The following is a 24,861-nucleotide window of genomic DNA, read 5'->3' as shown; positions in this document are numbered from 1 at the left end:
TATATTCCTCAGTCTGATTTTTGTGATTGCTGCAGTGTCTCTTAATGACAGTAGAGGCCACAAGATATTCTATATGTTCTATCTTATATCAAACAGATCCACATTTAAACTAGCTTACTCAAGTTCCAGAAAAAGACAGAATCCAGTGATGAAGATCACACCCTAATAAATGTAATAAGTGCCAGAGGTGCCATGTCTAACTAGTTGCAAAGCAAGGTACTTGTACACAAGAGCTCTCCTTTGGTGATCAGTCACGCCTCAGAAATGCAGCCATGAAGCAGATCAGTGATTTCACTAACAATAGCACTGCACTAGGAAAAGCGTGTGTTCCTGCTCATTTAAATAAGATTTATTCTTCTTGAGTACTTGATGCTGAACAGGTGACTTGTCTTAAGGTCAGCTCTTATGGAGGCAAATCACGACTAAAAGGGCTACCAAGACTAATCCTAGTAACTGGCATTGGATTAAAACCTGAAATAAAAACAAAGAGCAAAAAATAAACATAGCGTAAGTTCAACAATATGGGCAAGCCTATGCTTCTGCTGAAGAGAATGAGCCTGGAAGGTCAAGGAAAACAAGGGTGCCTTCAGGGTGATTAGGCTGGATGTGTTCAAATGCAAACTGCAGTATGGATGATTTCTTAGCTTGTCCAAGACAGGGGCTCATTTAAACATTCCGGTATGCTTAAATGCTATTTAGAATTAACTCAATCTGAGGGCAGCCAAGACCGCCTGCCACTGACAGATAATAATTTCTTAAAATGCTTGAATGTGCTCTTCGAACTTAGATGTCCAGTGTCACACCTGGTCTTCCTGACTGGCCAAGCTGCAAATGTTGATCTTTTGCAAGTAAGACTCTTCCAGGAGAAATGTCAAACCTGGAATAAAGATACACAAGAGTTATTAGGACATAAAACCCTTTTTTAATGGCATAAACACTGAACATGTTATTAAGATGAAATTTTCTAGTTTAGGCCCATGTCCTTAGTGAAAAATGGGTGCGTCACTTCCACTGGTTTCACCGGCATATCTCTGAGGAAGCCGCAGTCATTCTAGAACGTCCCAGAGAGAGGAGGGTGACTTTTCACCAGCACAATTGCCCTTTATATTGCTCTGGCACTGTAAAAATTCTCTAGTATTAAAAAGAACCCAGATTCAAATGTTGATTTTGCTGCCTACTTAAAGCTCTAAACCCCACTGCAGTTTAGCATTATTAACAGCAAGAATCCTGTTGGCCTGAACTAGCAACTGTATAATCCAACTGTACAGTTGCCTATGCAACACATTCTTCATCAGACACTTTCAGGCCCAAGTACTGACAACAAAGCTTATTAACTGTGCTTAGTTTGGAAAATTGGTTCCTTTTATACTGGATTAATTATTATACATGTCAGTAACAACATACTTGAAAGGTTAAAATAGTTGGGCCGAGCCTGATAATCTGGCAGGAATTGGTTCCACAGCTGGAGACCACTATCAACACAGCACTGAAGGCGCCGTTGTTAACGCATTTGCATTAGCCTGTTCTGCTCCGCAGGCTGGCCACAGCGTCTGCACCAACGACAGCGTCCTTGGGCTTCCTTGGGCTTCCTTGGTCAGGCTCCAGCATAGCACACCATGGCAGTCAAGTCTGGAAAGGCATGGATCAGAGGGACTAAATCCTCCTCTAACAGGGAGGAGTGCTGCCTCTTGGTCATTCAATGAGGTATCTGATGTTGCACACGGAGTCCTAATACCTGCAACTCAGGACTGCAAACCACGCAAGTTACACGTGCATGTGTGTCAGTGAGTCTCGGACTCGGGATCCATACAATGATGCAGACTATAAAATGAGAGGTTGAGAATTACGTGAGGTGACTATTTAAGTTAAGGTTGCCTGTTCTAACCTATGTTTCTCCTCCCTTGTTCTAGAAGAGACACTATTTAAACTTGTTTGTACCAGTTTTGATTTGGACTCTAATAATAATTTACAATATATTTTTTAGCTGTGAAAGCATTTTAAACTCTACTTCCATTGGATTATTTTCATTAGTTGGTAACTGGACGCACAGAGACAGACAAAAACTTCTACTACAATTCTGTCTCTTCTGAGTTTTTCCTGTCTTGAATCGTTGTCCCTGATCCTGCAGCAAGCTTCCCTGTGCTCCTCACAGACTTTATTAGGGTTTAGGGCATGACTTTAATTAGGGCTCAAGTCTTCCGTGGCAAATCAACTTCAAAGGAATGGACGTTATTTAGGTATTTAGTTATTCACACAATCCCATAATTGGCAATTTTGCCTTATATTCTCCACATAAGACCTCATAGGAAAACCAGGGTGAAGTGCTGTGTAGCATGAACTGCAACAGTCTGCTGCAGAGGGGGGCAACCCTGTGCAGCGTGGATATCAGACCACCTGGCCTGGGATTCAGGGATCATTCCCCAAAGCCTAAAAATCCACTTAGATTTCTCAGTCATGTTTTCTTCCTTGTGTGGATTTTGGGACTCCCACCTCTCCCATCACTGGGCTCAAAATTATCCTGTTTGTGTGGGTCTTTCCAAGGACAGAACATACTTGGGAAGCAGAGGCAGAGATGGAAAAAGAGATGAAGGCTGGAAGCAAGGGCTGCTCATGCAGCATGCCTGTATGACTAGTTTGGACTGATCAACAAGACTGTCTGTAGGATGCTGTTTACTCTGATTCTTCGCCTGAAAGGTGGGATTTCCCTGTGCCCCCCACTCGATCTACCAGTTCCCAGTGGGTGAATCAATTCTGGTGACCACACACAGGCGGACAGGCTACAGGACAGTTTTTGTGCGGGGTCAGGTAACGGCAGCACATCTTTCGGGGGTCAGGTGATAAAGCGTTTGCTTTTGCACCTTTGCGTTGCACCACCCGATTCCATGCAGGAAGACGCGTCCCCAGCGCCTCTCTTCAATGAGCTTTAAAATGGGGTGGCTTTGTCCCGCTCCTGCCCCTTCCTCCAGGCACCGTCCAGAGGGCCCTGCTCCACCCTGGGAGCTTCATTTCTGCAGAGTTTAGGACACACCACCTCAGCACCCTGACGCATCCCTACAGCTACGCACTGCCATACGTCCCCAAAAGGAGTTGTTTAAATAGCCGTCAAAAATAGACCCATCACCAGCACCTGGTTTTGACGGGATTTGTGGGTATCGGAGTCCTGCAAGTGCACAAAAGTCGCATTTTTAACCTTTTTTTTTTTTTGAAACACGAGCGTTAGGGGCCTATTAAAGATATTTTTAACAGGAGAAGAAACAGGAACGCACGCACACACGCGTATATACGTGAGCCCAGCTGAGCGCCGGCTCCGGTCCCCACCAAGAAGCACCCGCCACCCTGCGAAAACTGGAAGCCACCGGAGGAGGCGGGGGCCGGGGCCGAGACCTGCGGCGGGGCTGGGCTGGGCGACGAGGTGGGGCTGAGGCGGACCACAGGCAGCGCCGCCCTCCTCGCCGGGGGTCGCGCCCGGCCGGCCGGCTGAGCCGCCCCGCTCCCGCCGAGCCGAGGCGGGGCAGGGAGAGGCGGGGAGCGCAGCTCGGCCTCCGTCCCTCCCTCCCTCCCTCCCTCCCTCCTCCGGGCAGCCAGGCGCGGCGCTGCGTCTCTTCGGAGCTGAGCCGAGCCGTCCCCGCAGCGGCCTTCACCTTCCTCTCCTTCCCGGCGGCAGGGCTGGGGGCGCGGCCGAGGCCGAGGCCTGCCCGCGGCGGGAGGAAATGGAGGCGGTGGCGGCGGCAGGGCCGGGCGGCGGCGGCGGCAGCAGCAGCAGCAGGGGCTGAGCGGGGGCGGGGAGGCGCCGCCGTCGCCGCTTCCGCCGTCCGCAGCCGGCCGGGGGGATGCAGCAGCAGCAGCAGCAGCAGCCGGGGCCGCCTGAGCGAGCCGGCCGCGCCGCCGAGTGAGGCGGGCCCCCGGCAGGAGCGGTGCCCCGCCGCGGGGGGTCGAGGCTGCAGGGAGCGGCGCTGGAGGGCCGGCCGGTAAGGCGGGGAGGGAGCGCTGCGAGGGAGGCCCGGTACCCCGGGGCGGGGCCGGGGCTGCGGGGGGAGGCCTGGCGGCGGCAGCCCCGCGGAGCGGCTGCTCCGGCCGGTCGGGCGGGGAAGGCAGCGGGCGCTGCGGTCTTTCCTGTCGTTCCCGCCCTGCTTCCTCCTCGGGAACGGGAAAAGTTTGCGCCTGTTCAGCCCAGGTCCGGAGCCCGGCTTGTGGGCTGCGGGTGAGCTTCGCCTCGGCCGTGCCCCCTCTTCCTGGCGGGGACCCCTCTGTTTTTATCCCCTCCCTTCGGCAGCGAACGGAGCCCCCGGGAAGCCCCGATGCTGGGGGGGGAAGAGCTGCCGTTCCCGGCTGTGAAGAGCAGGGGGTGCCCGGTGGAGCTGGGCCCGGCGGCTGTCAGACAGGGCAGGGGTGTGCTGGGCGGGCCGGCAGGGGCCCCTTCCCAGCCCGGGGGCCGGGGGGGCGAGCCTGCAGGCTGAGCCTGCCCCGGGCCGAGGCGGTGGGTTACCCGCCTGCTGCGGGGGCCGCCGCTGCCGCTGCCCCGGGGGTTGGTTTTCCTCCTGCCGACAGGTGAGCTGTGCGTGCCCAGGGAGGACTCCGCTCGCCAGCGGTGGCAGAGACGATAGGCCTGTTAATGCCGCCCGGGGTGGAGGAAAGCCTTAGGAAAGAACCAGCTTTCAGAAATGCATGTTGTAATGTACGTTGTAACAGTTAGCAGCACCACGCTACTTACCAAAGCAGTGTGTGATAGATTTTTAGTCCAAAATCTGTTTTAAAACCGTAATAAACTGTCCAGATCCGTTAACTTTAAGGTAACATAAAGGAGGCCTTGATGAAAATGGATTAGGTAGCCCAGCTAGCTGTTGTTTGGGCTTTGTTACCAGTTCCATTTCAAATTACATCATTAGTCATGTGCTGATGGGCAAGCAGTTGGAAGTTTGAGAGTACCGGCGTGCCGCTGTCATTCACGATGCGTGCAGAGACTGTCCTGCCAAGGAGCCCCCGTCCAAGCAGCGTAAGCTGCAGAGCAGGGGCTGTGCACTGAGTTTAAATCTTCTACACTTTGTCCTGTCGTTCACATGAAGAACAGCAGACATCCCCAAAGTACAAGTTGTTTTTCCAGGTAGCGTGTTACTCGCAGGCCATGGGTCAAGCCTGCCACGCTTTGTGTCCTACCTAATCTTTGGTTTGTCTTTGTGTGTGTGTTTGCGATCCTGTTTTTGCTCATGCAAAACTGGCATCTGGCTGATCTGAGGGTTATGTGACTTTGGGGTAAGTAGCCCAGGGAGGGAAGGACAGAGGAATGGATAGAGAGAGGGTTTGGGGGGATCTTGTGCTCCTGAAAACTGTCAAATCGCAATAAGAGGGAGAAGGAGCAACCTGAAAAATCCCTGTGTATTTCATTGTGAGAAAACGGACTAAACTTTCAGCAGCTTTCTTGTTTTTTCTACTTGTAAAGAAAAAATGTTTTAGGCAAGAAGTGAAAGACACATTTGAAAGCTGAAGGAAACTATTAAAGAGAAAAAACAGAAGCTAGTGCGTGTATTCGCTAGAAAATAAGTAACAGGAGAGGCAACAGAAATGCAGTAAGATTGGAGATATAACAGGAAGTGTGACTACCCTATGTGAAATGATAAAAATATTAAAGAAGCAGCTAGAGAAGGGGAAACGTAAACACATTATTTTAAAAACGTTATTGGTTATTACATTTAAGTGAGCATAATGGTTGAGTTACTCCTGTATATAATTTTGAACAGTCCTGCTTCTTGAGATAGGTAATGAGCCGCTGATATAGATGTTGTTTGGGATGGTAGAAGTGAGTGCCAGCCACTGTAATTACGTTATGATAAATCATCTGACAAGACTCTTATATTAATGAGTATGGTTGCAGATTTGCTGCATGCATAAAAAAAGGAGTAGACAAAACTGCTTAATATTTTCTCTCAGCTTCAACGTATTGAAGGTTAATAGTGGTTGTTGTTAGGGATGTGACTGCAATTCTGTCCCCTTTCTGGTCTCAGAGTCCAGTCCTTGAGGTAAGTAGTGTTGTACTGCTCGTAGGTGTCTTTGGCTGAAATGTTGTTCTCCTGTCCCTAGAGCACACGATCTGGCAGCAGGGTCCTGTGTGCGCTAACTGCTTTTCAGGTCAGAGCACGTGGAAACTGCTTTCCCGATGTCATTTAACACAACTTCTTAGAAATCCAATACATAAATTACATAAGGGGATATAGATCAATAATTCTTACTGAATGGTGTGCATCCATCACCATTATAAAAGCGGGCAGACTAACAGGGATGCTACAAGTGTTGGAGGCCATTTCTATCATTCTTTATGTAGAACAAATGTACTGGGTTAGACAGAAGGGTCTGGTCCAGACTGTTCATCGTGCCTCTGAAAAGCGTGCAGCTGATGGTTAGAAAGAGGTTTTCCTCCTGCAGAATGTTCTCTGCAAGCTTCTGTCAGTCTGTTGCCTTGAAGACAGGTTAAATTGTATTTTGAATGTTGAATGGTTCTCATGGTTTTAGCAGAGCTACCCAAAAGGTAAAAATACCATTGCTACATTTTGTGTCCTGACATCTATTTTGCATTTTTCTCATTTGTGAGAGTTGGAAAATTTTCCGAATTATTGTGATGTCTGAAAGCAAAGGTGATAAATTTCAGTGCTCTAAATGGCAGATGGTGGATGTTGTGGCAGACTGAAAAATGAGGACCTTTGAGACCTAGTGGTTTTCAGCATGAATCTTAGGGCAAGCATTGCACTAGTGCAATGGTAAGATGAGAATAACTTTTGAACTGCTTAGCTGGAAAGAGGTCAGTGCTCTAGAATTCACACCATATTATTATTTGCCTTTCCTGGCCAACAGTTTTCCATGTTAAAGAAGAACATGTCTTGGACATTGCATGGTCAGTTGGCAGCTAGGGAATTGCAGCAGAGAATGGGAGACGGCAAACATCATCTTTATGAAGGTCACAGTGCCTGTAATTGTCCGAAAGACAGTTGATGTATCTTTTTACTTAAATGCAGAGTTTTCAGGAGAAGTACTTAAAAATGAAATTATTAAAAAAGGGAAAAAGGGACCTCTCGGAAGCCAAACTGAAAAATATTGCACTGAGAAAATAAAAATAGGCCTGAACACTGCCATCCTAGCTAAAAATTATAAATTCTGTTTTTCAATTGTAGATATTATGTTCTTTTCCTCCTCTCACCCATTTCACGTACATCCTTAGGGTCCCAAATCTGTTTTGAACTGCTTGCGTGCCTGCACAGGCTTTTGACATACCCTGAAGATGTTTCACTTCTGTGAGCTACAGCGAGAACCCTTCCTGGAAACATTTGCATTGCTGGAAGGCAAAAGACAGTTGGAAGAGTGATTGACACCTGTAGCAGTGGTACTGATGTCGCAGTTGGACCTGCTGAAGCAATGTTAAAACCAGGCTCACTTCTGTTATTGAAGCTTTGTGGGAACAAAAAAGGTGGAATACTGGTATATGACTGAAAAACTTAATACAAAGTTTTCTTAGAAGTATAGCATGTTTTTAGCATCTTAGCTGGGAATGAGGGCCTCTCTCTTATTCCCTGGCAATTCACTCAAGTGGCTGTATAGGAAGTGGGATCACAAACCAGGCAGATGTGACTCTCATTAGAGTTGCATGCGGCTACTTTAGGACTGAATTTGATCCTGTTGCTAGTTACATGCGTTTTTTTGTTCTTCCTGAGGCTACAAGCACAAACCTCACAGGATTGTTGAGAGGATCTCGTTGTATGAGGTTTTTGTGTTAGATCCTCTTTGGTTAAGTGTTTTGAAGTTATGTTATATGTATCCTCAAAAGGAAGCATTCACTTTATGTTTCAGCTTTCCAGCACCTGAGTTCAGGCCCTCAGGTGTCTTCTCTCTCCAGCAACAACTGAGACAATGGTGCTTTATTTCTGCAAGATCAAGCCTGAGGAGTCTCAGGTTTTGGTAGCTAGGCAGTGATGTTTGCTGTTAGTTGTTTGTTGTTTTTTAAAAGTTATGGAAGCTTAGATTTTGCAGTGTGGCTTTCACAGATACTTGGTGTCAGCCCCAGTGCTTCCCTGGGTGCATTGCCCATCAGAAGTTGCAAATTCAGTGAAAGATGTAGCTTAAAGTTATACATTTCTCTTAATGGCTGGTGACTTAATCTTTTTTGTAATTGGTTTCCTTGTATTGCATCTTAACTTTTAACCATAAAAAATAATTTATGAGGATTACAGTTTCTACAATCAAGCTAAGAAGTGCTCAGAGCACTCCAGCAAACTTAGAAACTGCGAGGTAGGGCAGACACCATGTGTTTCTAATACTGTGCAGTATCCTCATCCTCACTCTGCTTGGATTCAGTCACTACCTCTGGTTTCTTTGCGCATTGAATCTGTGGTCTCAATTGTTTGGGTAACCCTTCCTGCGGTCCGGGGGAAGTCCTGTCTCCAAGGCTCACCTGCAGGGATGCAGCTACAGGTAGCAGGCACTGCTGCAAGGAAACCCTTTTTACTATTTATGTGGATAGTGCTTAGCATGATGGAAATAAAAAAAAAAAATCTTCCAGAACCTATGGTTGATACTTTGCTGGCAATAAAAGTGACACGATAAAAAGAGACATATATTTAAATATTTTGTCAGGTTAAGCTTAGTGTTCTGGCTCGGTAGCTTCCAGCCTGTAATTCATGTGGGCTGGGCAGGGAGGAGTCCGTGTTACATGTCATGAGCTGACTTGGGATAACTAAAAATACTGTTACTGTTACAGCTTGGTTGATCTGCTGACTAGCTGCCACCAAGAGGGGAGCTTTCTTCATTCACCCTTCCTTTCCTACAGGGAGCCGTCTCGCAATCGAAAAAGAAACTATACTTGAAAAAAATAGGGGGTTTGCTGGTCTGTCTTCCTGAGCAGTCAGACAGATAGTGCTATTGCCAGCACAAGGAGGGGACTGGGAATGTGTACGTGGGGGTGAAGGAGGACTGAAGCCTTCTTTTGGTAGCAGCCAGCGGTTACATTGCCTCAGCCTTAACATTGGTTAAAAACCCAGCCAAAGGACAAAAAGTAAGAAGTGAAATCTGCTGCTGTGTTTTATGACACGCATACATATTGGAGTTTTGTCATTTTGGTTATGGAAAGTATTTTTCTAAACTGGAACAAAAATTATTAATGTGTCAATCTTTCTTCTTTCAAACAGGAGGCAACACCTTTATATGGCTCATGTCTGACAACATGCACCACCAGTGGCTGCTGCTAGCTGCATGCTTTTGGGTGATATTCATGTTCATGGTTGCTAGCAAGTTTATCACATTGACTTTTAAAGACCCAGATGGTAAGTTCAACTTTGATGTGAAACAGGAAATTGAATAGTGCTTCACACAAATACTCTTTCTGTGTAAAGTAGTTCTTGGCGTGTTACCACTTCAGTAGGATTTAGAACAGAACAACTAAATTTCTAGAAGTGACAGTGCTGACGTTCAGTTTCTGCTTTTCTTGGTAGAAGTCTGCAAAACTAAGATCATGTCTTTTTTTTGATGGTTAAGAACAGAGGGGATCATTTGGCAGTACTGTCTTGTGAGGTCTGTTTTTTCCAATAAACTCAGTTTGAGTATCTTGATCTACTAGAAGTCGTGTGCAAAACAACAGAGCACAACTACCTATTTAAAGACAAAGGAAATTCACAAGGAATTGAAGGGTTCGTTTCACATACTAGTTTCTGTCCTCTTGTGACTGCTTGTTCCGTGGCTGCAATATTATGCAAAACTTGTGGAAAGTTTTATTTCATTTGCAGTGCACTTAGCCTAGCCACCTCTGCCCTGCTTCTTGCATTCAGTTTTATCCTCTGCTGTTTGACTGACAAACAGCTTATAGGCTTTTGCTTAGCTTAAGTAGCCCAGATGGTATTAAGCTGATGAGGAATTTAAGCCATTTGATGACACCACACAGCATGTTACAGTTTTCTGTCTGCTGAGGAGCTGCTGTTACAAAGCCATCCCACAGAGAGTTTAGGTTGAAAGTGATGACATAACTTACAGTCCTAAGAGATCTGTATTTTTGCATTTTCCTAAGATGTGCAAAAAGTTGTGACTTCTGAAGCGCTGACATCACTAGTGCCATTTGTTTCAGTGACTTGATAGTGGATAAATATATTAGGTGTACCTTTTTAAATAGCATACCTCTGTGTGGAGATTTATTCAGCAGGTCTTACAGATGAGAACTGTAGGCTAACTTAGCTTTCCTTGGTCCCAGCTGTTTTTTGAGCCCTAGTACATCTGCAAATAAGATTATCTTACGTTAGGTAGCTAAGTCTTCCAGTATTTCATTCTATGCCAAATCTTGTTTCCCAGCTTATGTATTCTTTGAGTGGTTCTTCCCACCAGAATTTGTCAGGAGGATTAAATGTAGTTTAAAAAAAATTACTAGTGTACACCCTTTGCATTTACTTGCTTTTCATTATCTTGGCTTTCCAGTTGTTTTTTTTTGTTTGTTTGTTTGTTTTTTCCTATGCTGAATCTTCCTTCCCTTTAAGTAGTTGTCTGAGCAGAAGATTGTGTAGTTTCTTAAGCTCCAGTCCTACAAAGGCATGGCTGTGGTTAAGTGTATGTATGTGTTGGAGATACCAGTGTTTGTACTGGGACTAATGAAGGGAAGTAATGTGAATATACCAACAGAATTTTGGAGAAAATCCCAACAGGATGGCCAGTCCTGGAGGAACTCTTCTAGGCTTAATAAAATATGGCTTTATTTTCCTTATTTATTTTCCTAAATTTTCCTTATTTGGATGTGTCTACAGCTAGAACAAAACCAGCAGATGCTCAATGAATCAATGTTCTTTTGTTTAAGCCTTTTACTGATGTCTTGGGTGCATGAGCAGTAGGAACTTCTTAATGAGAAGGAGCAAGTTTCTGTCCATTATCTCTAGTAGCGTGTGCAGGCATGCTTTCACCCAGCGATAATGAAAGATAGTTTAACTGCTCTTGCACTGGGTCAGATTACTTTGATTTTACAAAAGTGAAGTAAGTCTGTGCACAACAATATTTACTGTAGCTGATTGCTACAGTTAAAAATCCAGTGTAGGCAGAGTAGAGTAGTCCCTTAAGAAAAGGCTGTGGCAGTACACACATTTTCTCGACCATAAAACAGTAAGCCACTGTGGATGCAGATGGAGGAAGATTATTCATAGAAGAAACTATATGAAGGGAAAAGTAGTCCAATGTGGATAGAAATAAAGTTTCAGGGAGAAATCATGTTCTTTTTGCTTTGTGGTTAGGGAAAGCTGCTTCAAATTATTTTTGATCTTTCTGCACCATGTAAAATGAAGCTACAGCCTTGTGTTATTTGTCAGTTTTCCTGTAGCATACCAATGGCAAAAGATGCAAAGGGTTCTTCCCTTACATACTTTAATTTCGTCTCAAACTATTAGCTGCCCTAAAATCATTAAAAAAAAGAACAAGAGTGTCAGCTGAGTTTGTTCTTTCATTGTGGGAGTCTCTAAGGAAGGCCATCAGTCCAATAATAAAGGAAGAGGGGATCTTGTATTTATTGCTGGTTAGAGGTGTTTACTTAGAGCACCAAAGAATTAAAAGGTGGTCCTTAATGACACTTTTCTTCTGGTAATGTCTAAGAGTTTACAACAGAAGAAACCTATCTACTAATAGGAAGGGAGGGAGAAACCTGAGATAAAGTTTTTTTTTTAGTTGGACATGCTTTGGGAAGTTTGCTGAAAAATGAAAATCTCCTACTGTCAAGTGCCTATAGTTATACTCAATTGTCTACCAATCGCGATATTTGGATTTACGATTTCTATGTCTCTTTGCACAGTTTGTTTAAAAAAGACCAAAATAAAAGATAATGGACATGTTTCTTTGATAAAACTCAACTGAAGTTGCATCCAAAATTTCCACAGAGTACATCCTTTAAAATATTCATAGTCTGTCTCATGTCTTCTCTACTACCTTCCCATTTGGAAACAAATCCCAATGTTTTGTAAGCTTAATACAGAAAGTGATGTTTAGTTGTGTTTTAAAGCAAAAATAATTGCCTTCCCCCCACCTTCTGTAATGCTTTTATCTGTCTTCCTTCTTTAGGCTATGGTGCCAAACAAGAGTCATTGATACTGACAGCTGTGACAAAAGTGGAAGAGGTGCATGTGCCAGAGGAAAAACATTGGCCTGAAGAATTCCAGGTGCATACTGTTGAGATAAGTGTTACATGTATTAAAGAGTGGGAGAAAATAAGACATTAAGTAAGGGCTTCCTGTTGTTAAAAGGAATTGCTGGACAGAAATTATTTATTCAGACTGTTCTATTTAGATAGAGCCAACAGAATTAATGTTAGCTTCGCAAAACTAGTTTGCTGTGGTAACCTGCTGTCTTGTTTCGTCTGAATGATTCAACTTAATGTGTTTCCATTTCTAGGAGAAAATTGTTACAGTACTCCTTTATTGAGTCAGGACAGTCACTTTTGCTAGCCTTTTTAATATAATGGCCCAATTTTGGATTACTGGTATTCTGCCTTGCCATAGCCATCAGGTTTGTGGTTATTGAGGGCAAGCCTGTGTCTTGTCTGTTCTCTTTGTTCTCTGCTCAGTCTCTCCGATTCTTTTTATCAGTCTCCATTTCTTTTTCATGTTTTGTGCTCTTTATGCTTCACATCTCAGCGTTTTTCCAAGGCAGAACATGAATACAATAGTATTCAATACCAGTTGGTCCTTTAGATGCATGGTTCTGTGCTTTCAGAAATAAAGCAGAACAAATGTGGTACCTGCTAATTTATAGGGAGACTCTGAAAATGCCTAATGCAAATGTAAGTTTGAGACTAGTTGCACAGTGGGCTAAGGGCAATTTTTTTACCATTGGTTACATAAGTTACCTTATGTTTAGAGTATTTTTGTGATGCAGCATGGAAGGTAGGTTTCTGTATAAACATGACACTTTTTGTTTTCATATCTAAAAAACCTGATATTTAAGTTATCCTCAAAATACTTGGGAGAAACACTTTGTTCAGTGGAAGGCTGGCAGATCTGTGTAGTGAGTTTTAATATTTTCCTTTACTTGTATGGAAGAGGATAATAAGGTTTCTGGATCTAAAACTATACCCTTTTGACTTCCGAACAGCATGAAACACAGAATAATATTAATCCTGGTTGCATGCAAAAGGAATTGTTTTGACAGATAAGCAATCTCTCAGGCTGTTCAGATTACTCTTCTCCAATATCCCCTGGTCAGAATGTAACAAACAGAAAAAGCAGAATGAGATTTTTTTTCCTTATGGAGGATTGGGACAAAAAGTAAAATCATTCCTTTTTCATGTGTAGCTTGGACACTGTACCTAAAATCATAGAATCACAGAATGGTTTTGGTTGGAAGGGACCTTTGAAGATCATGTAGCTCAACCCCGCTGCAATGAGCAGGGACATCTTCCACTAGATCAGGTTGCTCAAAGCCGTGTCTAACCTGACCTTGAACGCTTCCAGTGATGGGTCGTCCACAGCTTCTCTGGGCAACCTCTTCCAGTGTCTCACGACCCTCATTGTAAAGAACTTCTTCCTTATATCTAATCTAAACCTATCCTCTTTTAGTTTAAAACCATTACCCCTTGTCCTGTCGCTACAGGCCCTGGTAAAGTCTTTCTCTGTCTTTCTTATAAGCCCTCTGTAAGCATTGAAAGGCTGCAATAAGGTCTCTCCAGAGCCTTCTCTTCTCCAGGCTAAACAACCTCAACCCTCTCAGCCTGTCCTCATAGGAGAGGTGTTCCATCCCTCTGATCATTTTCGTGGCCCTCCTCTGGACCTGCTCCAACAAGTCCATGTCTTTCCTGTACTGTGGACCCCAGAGCTGGATGCAGTACTCCAGGTGGGGTCTCACGAGAGCGGAGTAGAGGGGCAGAATCACCTCCCTCGACCTGCTGGCCATTTTTTTTTTTTTATACAGCCCACGATATGATTGGCTTTCTGGGCTGCGAGCACGTATTGCCGGCACATATCCAATTTTTCATTCATCAGTATCCCCAAATCCTTTTCTGCAGGCCTGTTCTCAATCAGTACATCCCCTAGTCTGTATTGATATTGGGGGTGGCCAGCTGTGTAAATCAATTAGTGGAAGGGGGAAGATTGGTCAGTAGAAATTCAAAATTTCCCATCACTTGTTAATCAGACAAGCTCCTTTTTCCTCTCTCCCCACTAATCGTGAGGCAGAGGTTGTTGTGGTTCCTGTCTTAGTCTCAGAAAAAGGAGACATATCAAACAGTTCATCCATTTTGGGGGAGAGGAATCCTGCCTGCTTCTCTCGTTTGCCACAGTAAGCACCAATGCTCATTGTGTGCATTTTTGTTCACTTAATTTTGTTGCAGCTTGGATAAATGGGAACACTGAAAGCCTACACGTGCTAGAAGACAACACAGAACTTTTATCCTAAATTCTTCTTTCCCAGCCAGATGGGTCAGCATCCCTAAGCCCCATCTTCTCAGAAATTAAAGCTTAATTTCTGTTGAAATTCCTGTCCCAGCCCTTCAGAAGATTTCTTGCTGTTGAAGCTTTGTGGGAGTTCCAATATTTGGTCAAGGCGTGTTGTATCCACACAGATAAGACCCTGCTGCTCTGCAGCAGATTTAAATTGTTGTATGGAAAAGCTTTTACTACTGTCTGCTACTATGTAATGATTTGAGAGTCAAACCAACATGTACAATAGCAGCACAGGAAGAAAACTGTGTGCTACTCCTGTAGTTAATACATAGCAAAGCTTTAATCATGAATCTGGGTGTCATTAGGATGCATAGTTTGGGGATTTTTATACTTTAGAATTTGATCTGAAAACTAAATTCTTGCACTTTTGTTTTTTTCTTTCCTCTCTGCATTTCATAAAGCCAACTGGAAAAGCTTTTTCTGGAAATCTGATCCGCCAGCCCCTGGTTCATATGGAAAGACTTGAGCTTCTCAGGAATGTCTGCAGAGACACTGCATTGAGAAATCTCTCTCACACTGCAGTTTCCAAATTCGTCTTGGACCGAATATTCGTGTGTGACAAGCACAAGATCCTGTTTTGTCAGACGCCAAAAGTGGGCAACACTCAGTGGAAAAAAGTCTTGATCGTTTTAAATGGTATCTACTCTGCTGTGGGTGTGTGGGTTTCTTTGAGGAGGAGGAAAGAACAGAATTGGTCCAACTGGGACAACACAAAAATGGATTTTTTTCTGCTTTTCTGTACACTGATACTTAATTTCAGCCTTTCATTCTTCAGTTGCTTCCAGTCCTTTCAAAACATCTCTTTTAAAGAAAATATACCTGTTCTTTCTGTGAAAATAAATACTGTTATTACTTGGCTCAAAAGTGATTTGAGTCACGAAAGAGTACCCATATGCATGTGGTAGGTAGATTTTGTTATCTTTGAAGGGGTGGCACTAACTTATAGAACTTGAAACAAGTAAATTACAAGGTATCGCAGTTCCCTAAGAAAAAATAATATAAAATTTCTGACTTGAGGCCACTGACTTTTAACTAGGGTTTTTTTGGCATGAAGAAAGCTAGTTAAAACTTGGCAGCTGCTGTTGGTCTGTACTGCTGAGATCTTGTGTATATACTATCAGTGAGCCATCACAGGAGTTATGAAGATTCTGAGCTGCTTAAGGCAATAGTTTGGTCAACAAAGGTATGTTATAAAAGACTAAAAGAAGGAGTGAAGGGACTAGTGTGTTTGAATAACGATCTATAAGGTGATACCTCTTCTGGTAGCCTGGTATGCTAATAAAAATAACTCATTTCCTCGGGGTTTTCTATTGTACCACTACGTGCACACAATAACTTGATCGTATTTAACATAACACACCTTTGTTTGACACAAGGCCCTCTTGCCTGTCTGTGCATCAGAGCTGTGAATTTGCCACAAATAGTCAGGTCAGTTGAGGTCGTTTTGTGGTTTTGCAGGTGGCATAGCTCAGCAAGATGTGCACAAAACCTGAATGTTGTAAACCCAGCTTTCTTGTTAGAAGCACCCTGCGAACAGCCAGCTCTGCACTTGTATTTTTATGGTTTTTTTTACCTTGTGTGAGCTATTTTGCACACCTGGAAGGAAACAGTCACAAATTGGCAAAGAAACTGTGTTCTTCAGCAAAACTTTCATAGCAAGGAGTATGTCTTTAAAAACTTCAATAATAGTTTCGACTTTGATATATGCATGGGAGCTGAAAATCCAGGAAAGATATGCATGCCCATAGGTATGGGCATGTGTCTTAAATACCTATGAAAGCTACACTCCAAGATAGTACTAAATATGAAACTATATGAGTGCGTTAGAAGTACCTGCTCTTATCAGAATTTAACAGAGATAACATGCAAAGAATAGCTCAGGACAGGCAGGCATGTATGGGCTGTGTTGAGTGGAGGATAACTCGTGTCTTACCAGAGGGAACCTTTCACCTTGAGCTTCCTACTTGTGGCGTGTTCGATAATGATAGAAAATTGTTGCCGTATAAACACTGGTCTCTTCTGCCTTGAGCTGCCAATGTACTAGTATCTGCTGATGAAGACTACCTCTGCAGTTGACCTAACTTTCTCCTCTTTGGGTAGTTTCAGCAGGCAGGACTTATATTTGAGGGGGAATACTTTACATCCAAATATCTAAATGGTATTTGGAGGTTCAGGATGGAGAAACGCAGCTGTGGCACTGTGGGGGAGCTAACTCTGCTACTGCTTGTACCGAATCTCTGCTCTGGATGAATGCAAGGTTTCTGTTTCTGAGGCTGTCTAATCTGACATCTGTTGTCCACATGTAATTCACCTACAGTACCAAAAAACATAATTAGAAAACTGAAATTAATAAAATACAACCACCATCCCCCCAAAAAAAATACTAGAAAACTGAGAAGCTGAGCGGTGTGGATTATTCCCTGCAGTTCTGGAACAGAGAAGGCCATGGAGGCTTTCACCTGAAGAGCTTGTTTTGTAGCACCCTGTTCTTGTTGCAGGTTGGTACTCTGAAACGATGCTGTTGAAGGCTTACTCCTAAAGTCCAAGGGGCCCACATGAGATATTTCTCAAGGTCATAAAAACTTCCAGGGTCAGGATCTTAAAATAAATGCATCAGAATTTAGTGACATTCTTTTTCTTGTCAGCTTATGTGCTTGCAAAAATGAATATCTGGAGGCTTTCTATTGTTAATTTTAGTGCTTTTTAATCTGTGTAGTATTGTATGATTGGAATTCTTGTTTCAGCGCAGCATAGTCATTAAAATAACTTCATGGATCCTGACAGCAAAGTGCTTTTGTGTTGAAGCAGTTCCAAAAGCAGCCCACAGCATTTATTTTTTGTTGGTGATAGAGACTCAGCCAAGAAGCTGGTTCCTTCTTTGGAGTTAATCCTCAGTCTTCCTCCATTTGTATGTGTGGGCAGAGGGAAAGAGAATGGGAACACTGAGGTGGGGAGTTATAGGCTTAGACATAATGGCTGATAAAATTTGCATAATGTGCTTTTCTGAGAGTTTTGAGGCCGTTTGGTCTTGGACCTTGATGTCACATACCCTAAAGAATTTTAACAGTTTTCAGCTTCGCAGCCAGAATCTCTCATCATTTAACAGTTTTAAACATAGTAACCGAAAATGCTAAAAATACAGGAAAGAGAAAGATAAAACAAAAAGCTGTCAGCCAAAGGCACACATGCTTGCTCGTGCTCACTTTTTTCCCCCTTGAAAGATTCACTTGCTCTCTCTTTTTGATTTATCTAGGAGCATTTTCTTCCATAGAAGAGATCCCAGAAAATATTGTACATGATCATGAGAAGAATGGCCTTCCACGCTTGTCCTCCTTCAGTGACTCTGAAATTAAAAAACGGTAAGAGGTGGCTTCCCAGGGCTGTGGGAGGGGTTTGGAGTCAGTGGTGTTATGGACAATCAAGAGTACGGTTGAAGTCTACATCTGGAATGGAGGACAGTGAGGTTTCTACTCTAGCACTTGTATTATGGCACTATTCTGCTATCCTCACGGATGTTGCTGTGACTACCTTCCTACTGGCTTTGGAGAACACTGTGTAATTGGTGATACAACCAGCTCCCTCTGGATATAGGGTTTCTGTAGTTCAATGCGTACATGCTACATAACTGACCTTCAGAAGGGATGGTTTGGTTGGAAGGTCCACCCTGATGCCTTGTGTAGTAAATCTTAATGCCTGTCATTGCAGGCAGATTTACTTATTGGGATTGAACTGGGTAAGGTTAAAATGTTAGTGCTGAACCACTTTATCTTCCTGTTTGGGTGCTTCTGGTTCTTCTTGGAGCAGAAAAAATACTTCTCTGCAGTAGAGCCTTCTAAATTACTTTGGCTAGGTTTTTGACTGTGTCTGTTCTCATCTCTGCTAGAGCCTGTGCCATTTATAATCCCTGTAAGGGGTGGGAGCATGGAGAGAACAGGACATAAGATGACAGTGGACACTTGTAAGCTTGTGCTTGCTTGGGTTTTGTGTGTATTAAGCCATTCTGAAGAGTCATCCCCTTATACATGTGGTGTTAGCTCTCAGTATTGCTCAGTCCAAGGTTTGTTGCATTCAGCAGTACGAATACATTTATCACAGCTGTGCCTGTGGAAATGGGGTCACTTAATTATGTTGATAGTGTGCAAGAGAAAATACTGTCACCACGAGAACGTGGATCTGTTCTCCCTCACTGGGAACAGCCCTGCATAGAAAGTAACTGTTCACCTGGGGGATGAGCCATAGCTAGGGTATTTGAAGTTGAATGCCGTTATGATTTGGGTTGTTGCAGTCAGCCCAACACAGAAGTTGTTCTGGAGATGCATAACATCGGTTTGGTTGGGAATTCTGAAATATATTATCAGAGAGTTTAGGTGTAGAGGGAGGGATGGTGTGGATCTGCTGATCTAATTTGCTAATCTGTAGCCCTGCCTGGTGAGGGGTAAGTCAGAAGAACCTGAAGACTGGTCCAAGTGCCTGTTGAGGCTGGAAAGAGTCCATCCACTTATTTCAGTGAGGATTGGGCTCACAACAAAATGCAAAATTCTGTTGAAAACTGTCTCATGAAAATAATGTTCTTGGCCATTATTGAAAGCATGACAAAACATCAAATAAAATACCAGAATTTTTTTTTTTTTTACTTAAGCAGTGATTTGTCTAACTACCTGCCAGTGAAAAATGCAGTCCTCTGTACACATTCAGCTGTACCAAGCCACTTTTTCCATGTGTTTGTGCATTTTGCTTCTTGGGCTTGATCACATGGCATTAAAAATACCTTTGACTCGGAGCTTTCAGCATCTTTTCAGCACCTTTAGTCTCCTCTTTATATGGATTGAGATAAACTAAGCTCCTCCAGTTTGAATGAAATGTGAAAACTAGGATGAACTATTTCCACTTTGTACTATATACAAAAACTGTTAGTAAAAAGACAGAAATTGTGTTTCTAGTCCTATTGGTTATAATACTGGTAGACTATGCAAGTGGTGTAAGATTCATATTGCTGTGTCTGTGGTCAGAGTTTATGTACATTTTGTATGTCTTTGCTAAACATGCTTTAAACACTTTGCTAAACACTTTCCTTCGTTATTTAACTTTTTTTTTTCTTCCTCTGTTTAGACTGAATTTATACTTCAAGTTTTTTATTGTTAGAGATCCATTTGAAAGACTTATTTCTGCATTTAAAGACAAGTTTGTGCACAATCCTCGGTTTGAACCTTGGTACCGGCATGAAATTGCTCCTGGCATCATTCGGAAATATAGAAAGAATCGCACAGAGACCAAAGGGCTGCAGTTTGAGGATTTTGTACGCTATCTGGGTGACCCTAACCACCGATGGCTGGATGTTCAGTTTGGTGACCACATCATTCATTGGGTAACGTATGTGGAACTTTGCGCCCCCTGTGAAATCACATATAGTGTGATCGGACACCATGAAACCCTGGAGGACGATGCTCCGTATATCTTGAAAGCAGCCGGCATAGACCACCTGGTATCATACCCCACGATTCCACCAGGCATAACAGTGTACAACAAAACAAAAGTAGAGCGGTATTTTTCAGGAATTAGCAAGAGAGACATAAGACGCCTTTACGCACGCTTTGAGGGCGATTTTAAACTCTTTGGTTATCGGGAGCCAGATTTCTTGCTTAACTGACACCTAGGATAAGCTCTGAAGAAGTGTCTCATGAATTAATCTAAAATAGCGTGAATACCAGCTGCAACACTGACAGAGCTGAGAATGACCATTTGTTTTCTAGCTTTTTGATGTTGCTCCATTTTTCAGTGAAATATTTGTCACATGAACAAGTAGGGGCATATAGTTGTTGTTTACTGACCATGTTTTCAATATGTGATGTTGCAATCTGTTAGGAATGAAGTCTCTGTTATCTGAAATACAGAATTCCGCTTCTCCCCTCTTCTCTTTGGGAAAAAAAGAGGGAGAATGAATGGGCTGTGATCTTCCCCTCCCTCTCCCAGACAGAATACCATTTTTAAAATGTTGTGAAGTATTTATAAAGATGGCAATTTCACTGTAGGTTAACTCTGACACGTGAGTGAACTTGATAATTCATGTTCGTGAGAAAGGCATGTAGTCTCCCATGAGCTTTGAAAATGAGAAGCCAGTACAGGACTAAAAATTGATTAAAATACTTGACAAGTAAAATCATCTAGGTTCTGTCATGTGGCTGCTATAATAACAGTAATGCTGATCTAATCCCATTTTTGTTTGTCACCTAAATGAACCTAATTAGACAGAAGCTTTAGAGGTGTTAAAAAAGGGACTGGTTCCAGAGCCCAGTTGTCATTGTATTTTTGTCAAGTGTTTACTGTACTTACTACTGGTCTATTGAGCCTCATAATGCTACTTTTGATTTTCAAAATATTATTTAACTCCTGAATATGTAAGTTGTCTGAGAACACCAGATGCAAATGGAGCATAGAAGAAATACGAAACTGCTAGGGAAACTTTAAGGAAAATTAATTTAAAATAAAGTATTAATTGTATTTGGAGGAGCACATATAGAAGTCATGAGATGCTCTTTAGATATCACACAATTTAACTTGTTTTGTCTTCTAACAGTTAAGATTAATAAAGAAGCCACAAAAATGGGATGTCATATAAAAGAGCTGCTTGGAGTTACTTGGATTAATGATCTACATTTTTCTTATATCCAGCCTTGCTCAATGTTCAGTACATCAGAGAACAGAAAATTTACGCCCCTCTGAAAATTCTCTCCCTACTGCTAAAGGAGACAGGACGAATCTCCGATTTTTCCAGTGATTCACTGCCATGGTGTTCCAACTCAAAAATGCCCAACATTTGTGTTACCAATGGGGTGAGTTGGCAACTTGCCAGGAGTTTGAATGTCGCTTGAATTTGTGTACCCATTTTATACATTAAAAAAAGAAAAACACAATTGAATGGATGCAGCCATCATATCTGCCTGTGCTCGCCTTGTGTCTCGTAAAGAGCAGTCTCTTGTTTGATTTCACCAGCAATAAAAATCAGTGCGCTGCCACCTCATCCCGCAGGCCACGGAAGAGAGAGACCACATATCTGAAATACAGGAATTGCTCTGTCGCAGTGAGCATGTGAACTGTATTTTTTAAATCTTAGTCCTAAAAGATTAGTTTTCAGATCAGCATAATGTTGCTGGCTAGAAATGCTAATGATGGCCAGTGCTATAGAACCTGCTCTTAAATCCAGCCAGAGCATGTTTTTGATCGCTTCCTGTATCAACACAAGGAAGCATCTTGCACTTGTGAAAAAAGAAAGCTGTGCCAAGCTGACATGTGCTGCTACCCACAAAAAGGAAGCCCTCTTGTAGCTGGAAACGATTTCAGAAAGATCTCAACAGACTAATTGAAATAAGGGAGAATCATCAACTGGGCATTGTTAACGAGAATAGTTCAGGGTGGCAGAGCTGGAAGGTGGTATTTTTTTCAAATTTTTTTATTTGTTTTTTTAAAAACAACAATTAAAGTGCCCTAACTTGTTAGTTCTTAACCAACGATAAAAAGGTGTTAACAGCTCCAGGTTTTTCTGTGGTTTTCTTAATATGGGAACTTAGCAAAATGTACTGTTAAACGAATTTTGGAGCTAATGACCTGATTGATTACCTCTCTGCCAATTTAAAATGTAACAGTGAATAATGTATAGTAAATTCAGGCCTTAAAGTTTAATTCTAATAAAGATAAAGTAGAATTGTTTTCCTCTGAAAGCATAAGCTACTGATCACACAGAACTCTGATGTATTTTTTTATTTTTCTTGGTAAATTACTTAATGTATCAATTGCTTAAAAATTGCCAGGTGGAAAGTGTTACGTAAATATTAAGTAATAATATTTTTTTCTAATAGCTTTCTCTACATTGAGTTCTCTCGGGCATCTGACAGCAAATGTGAACAGAGCTATGGACTGACATAGGCAGAGGTGTGTACTGCTCTCCCAGCTCCGTGCTCCCGCGCTTTTCAGGCCGGGGCTGAAACACTCCTTATCATTTCTTCAACTCAAACACAAAGTTTCTCCTTTCAATGATACCCTCCTGAGCTCTATTTTCTTTCGGGAAGTGTGGTTTTTTTCCTTATGTGGCTGAAGTAATGATGGTGTGATTTGGCATGACTCCTGCAGAAACTTGGATGCCATGAAAGCCCTTGGCAAGGTATGGTAGGGTCCAGTGCAGGCAGGGTTGCCAGAGCATATTGTGTTGGGGAGGATGCTCTTGCCGTGCTAGTTATGGTGAATTAAATGCTTGTGTTTTGTTTTAGCTTAATTGTACACTATACAAGGGTTTTACAAATTTAGTTCCAGTGACATGCAGGGATGTCATTTGGTTAGTTGGATGTCATTTGCATATCATTTTCAAACCGCAGGTGATATTTATGTCATATTTTGGGAACTGCTGGCCCAGGTGTTATTTCTCTTTTCTTATTGTTACAGCTTCAGAAAACAAACTCACATCCTTACTTTGTGCATCTGTGTCTTTCTGTTGTCCCTCCTCAGCAGCTTTTGAATCCTTTGGCACATTTTACAGAGGAAAGTTGAGCTCTTACAGATAGTGAGTTGCAGTAATCTTGAAAATAGGAGAGAAAATGTTTTCTGTACATCAGAGAGTCCACGCTGTATGTTAGCTTTAGGGAAAGTACAGACAGGAAACGGAGTTTTACTGTTTCTGCTCGTCTTGGAGCTCTTTGTTTCTCATGGACTCCTTTCCCTAGTGCTCCGAGTCTAGCCTCTGATCTTGGCTAACAAAGACAAAAATCACGAATTAAAATGTATTGCATGGGTCTGTTACCTTCACATTCCTTATAAAATTAAGGACACTTCTAGACATCAGCCGACTGGGGTTTTTTTTGAGGTTTTGGGCTTTTTAGGTTTTTTTTGTCTTCCTTGTGGTGAAAATGGATCCAGAATTCACTTGCTTGTGAACCAACTTTAAGGGCAATGCCTGTCCCCTTTTCTTTTAACTTCAGCACACAGTGCATTATCACCGGTGTGCTTTCTGATCACGTGCCATGAAGATGTTTTTCTGTACTTAAAAATACATGTGCAGTTTTTTTTTCTTTGGGAACTCTTCCTTCAAAGAAGTAGCAATTCAAAATTGTCCTGAAAATACGTATTTTTCACAGATAAGCATGTTGTTTTCCTCTTCATGCTCAGATGCTGCCCTGTTTGCACTGAGGGTAACAGCCCCCTGCTGCTACCGCTTGTCTCTGTCCTCAGATCAAGGAAGCTATCAGACAGCTCTGGCTTTTGTGTAACGTTATTTTTTCCTTAAGGTGGTAATAACTTTGTTGGCTGGGAAAGCCACCTTTGATCTTATCTGTGCTCCAGAAAGTTTGCCGAGAAAAGAATGATTATATAGGGATTGCTTAAGCTTATTTTCTCAGATGAAAAAGGATGTCTCATCAGTGTATCTGCCTGTATCTGATATCCCTTGATTGACAGAGAGAGGGTGAATGATCTTTCTGCTTAATGGCCTTATCGTGATTTACACTAAGCCCCCATCCTATTATTACGGCAACGTGAAGGGACTTGGAAGGAGGTGTAAATTCAACATGCGCTCATTTTAAATGTGAGAGTGTAAAGGAAACCTGACGTGGGAGTTGGGCCCTGAAGATTTATCGTGGCTAATTGCTTGTTACATGTCATCTGCAGAGGCTGGTGCAGTTGCTTTGTGGCCTGCGCTTGAGAAGATTTATGCAAGGTAGGAAGAGGCTTGTGGGTGGTGGAAAATTCCCTTTCAGCCTAAGTTAGCTGTGCGTGTTCCTGGGCCGCTGCTGTGGGGAAGGTTTTAGAAGGAAATGATCCTATGAGCAGGAAGGCCTGCAGTGCTTGGGCTGGCGGGCGCAGAGTGCCTCCCTCCTGGAGGAGGAGTGAGTTCAGCTCGCGCTGATGTGCGCAGCTGACTTGGGCGCTGCCTTGTGTAAATCTCTATTTTTGTGCTTTTAATGCAATTGTGTGCAGCTGAGCTGTCGTCTTGCTTTGCTGCGTGTGGCAGTAGCCGGAGGTGCCTCATCTCGTCGCCACCAGAGCAGCTTTGAAAGGCCTGCAGCCTGTTTTGCTGTGCAGTAGGAGACGTTTCCCTTATGAAGCGAGCAGCATTAGGCCTGCAGCCATGCAGCTGGTGGCCACAGGCTGGTGTAAGCACAGAAATGGTGTTGTTCGGGGCTAGCTACTGTAAAATCATCACTTTCCCTTTTCATCGAGGCAGGAGTGAAAGGGAAAAAAGACGTGTGTTTGCTTTGAGTCATAAAAAGGAACCACGCTGATAGAAATCCCAGGCCGGTAAACCCAGGCCAGGCAATGTCTGGGAGAGCAACGCTGAAAAAACCTGTGGGCAGTCGCTTTAAAGTCCCCAGAGATGCTGGACTCCATGTTGAAGGAAAGTTGTTGAAGCTTTATGGGAGGTGTTAGAGGAGCAAGCATGCTTTCC

General features: G+C 43.0%; 1 protein-coding gene across 3 annotated transcripts; it reads left to right on the top strand.

Annotated features, from left to right (window-relative positions):
* The first annotated feature begins 3,554 nt into the window (after positions 1-3,554).
* CHST10 (carbohydrate sulfotransferase 10) lies at positions 3,555-22,153 on the top strand. Of its 3 annotated transcripts, XM_087757160.1 has the most exons (7): positions 3,555-3,968; positions 7,208-7,453; positions 9,168-9,302; positions 12,058-12,155; positions 14,834-15,068; positions 17,686-17,791; positions 19,542-22,153. In XM_087757160.1, the coding sequence occupies exons 2-7, from the start codon at positions 7,402-7,404 to the stop codon at positions 20,077-20,079; spliced, it is 1,164 nt and encodes a 387-aa protein (XP_087613286.1). In that variant the 5' UTR covers positions 3,555-3,968; positions 7,208-7,401; the 3' UTR covers positions 20,080-22,153. The 3 variants fall into 3 exon arrangements, with proteins under 3 accessions (XP_087613286.1, XP_087613287.1, XP_087613289.1); XM_087757161.1 differs by lacking the exon at positions 7,208-7,453 and having other exon boundaries at positions 3,556-3,968; XM_087757163.1 differs by lacking the exon at positions 3,555-3,968 and having other exon boundaries at positions 7,446-7,464.
* The last annotated feature ends 2,708 nt before the right edge of the window (positions 22,154-24,861 follow it).

Source organism: Nipponia nippon, unplaced genomic scaffold, assembly GCF_047370975.1.
Source record: "Nipponia nippon isolate SJK-2023a ecotype South Korea unplaced genomic scaffold, ASM4737097v1 scaffold_2, whole genome shotgun sequence".
NCBI lineage: Eukaryota > Metazoa > Chordata > Aves > Pelecaniformes > Threskiornithidae > Nipponia > Nipponia nippon.
The sequence above is the reverse complement of the archived record's forward strand: the minus strand, read 5'-3'. Positions and strand labels throughout refer to the sequence as shown.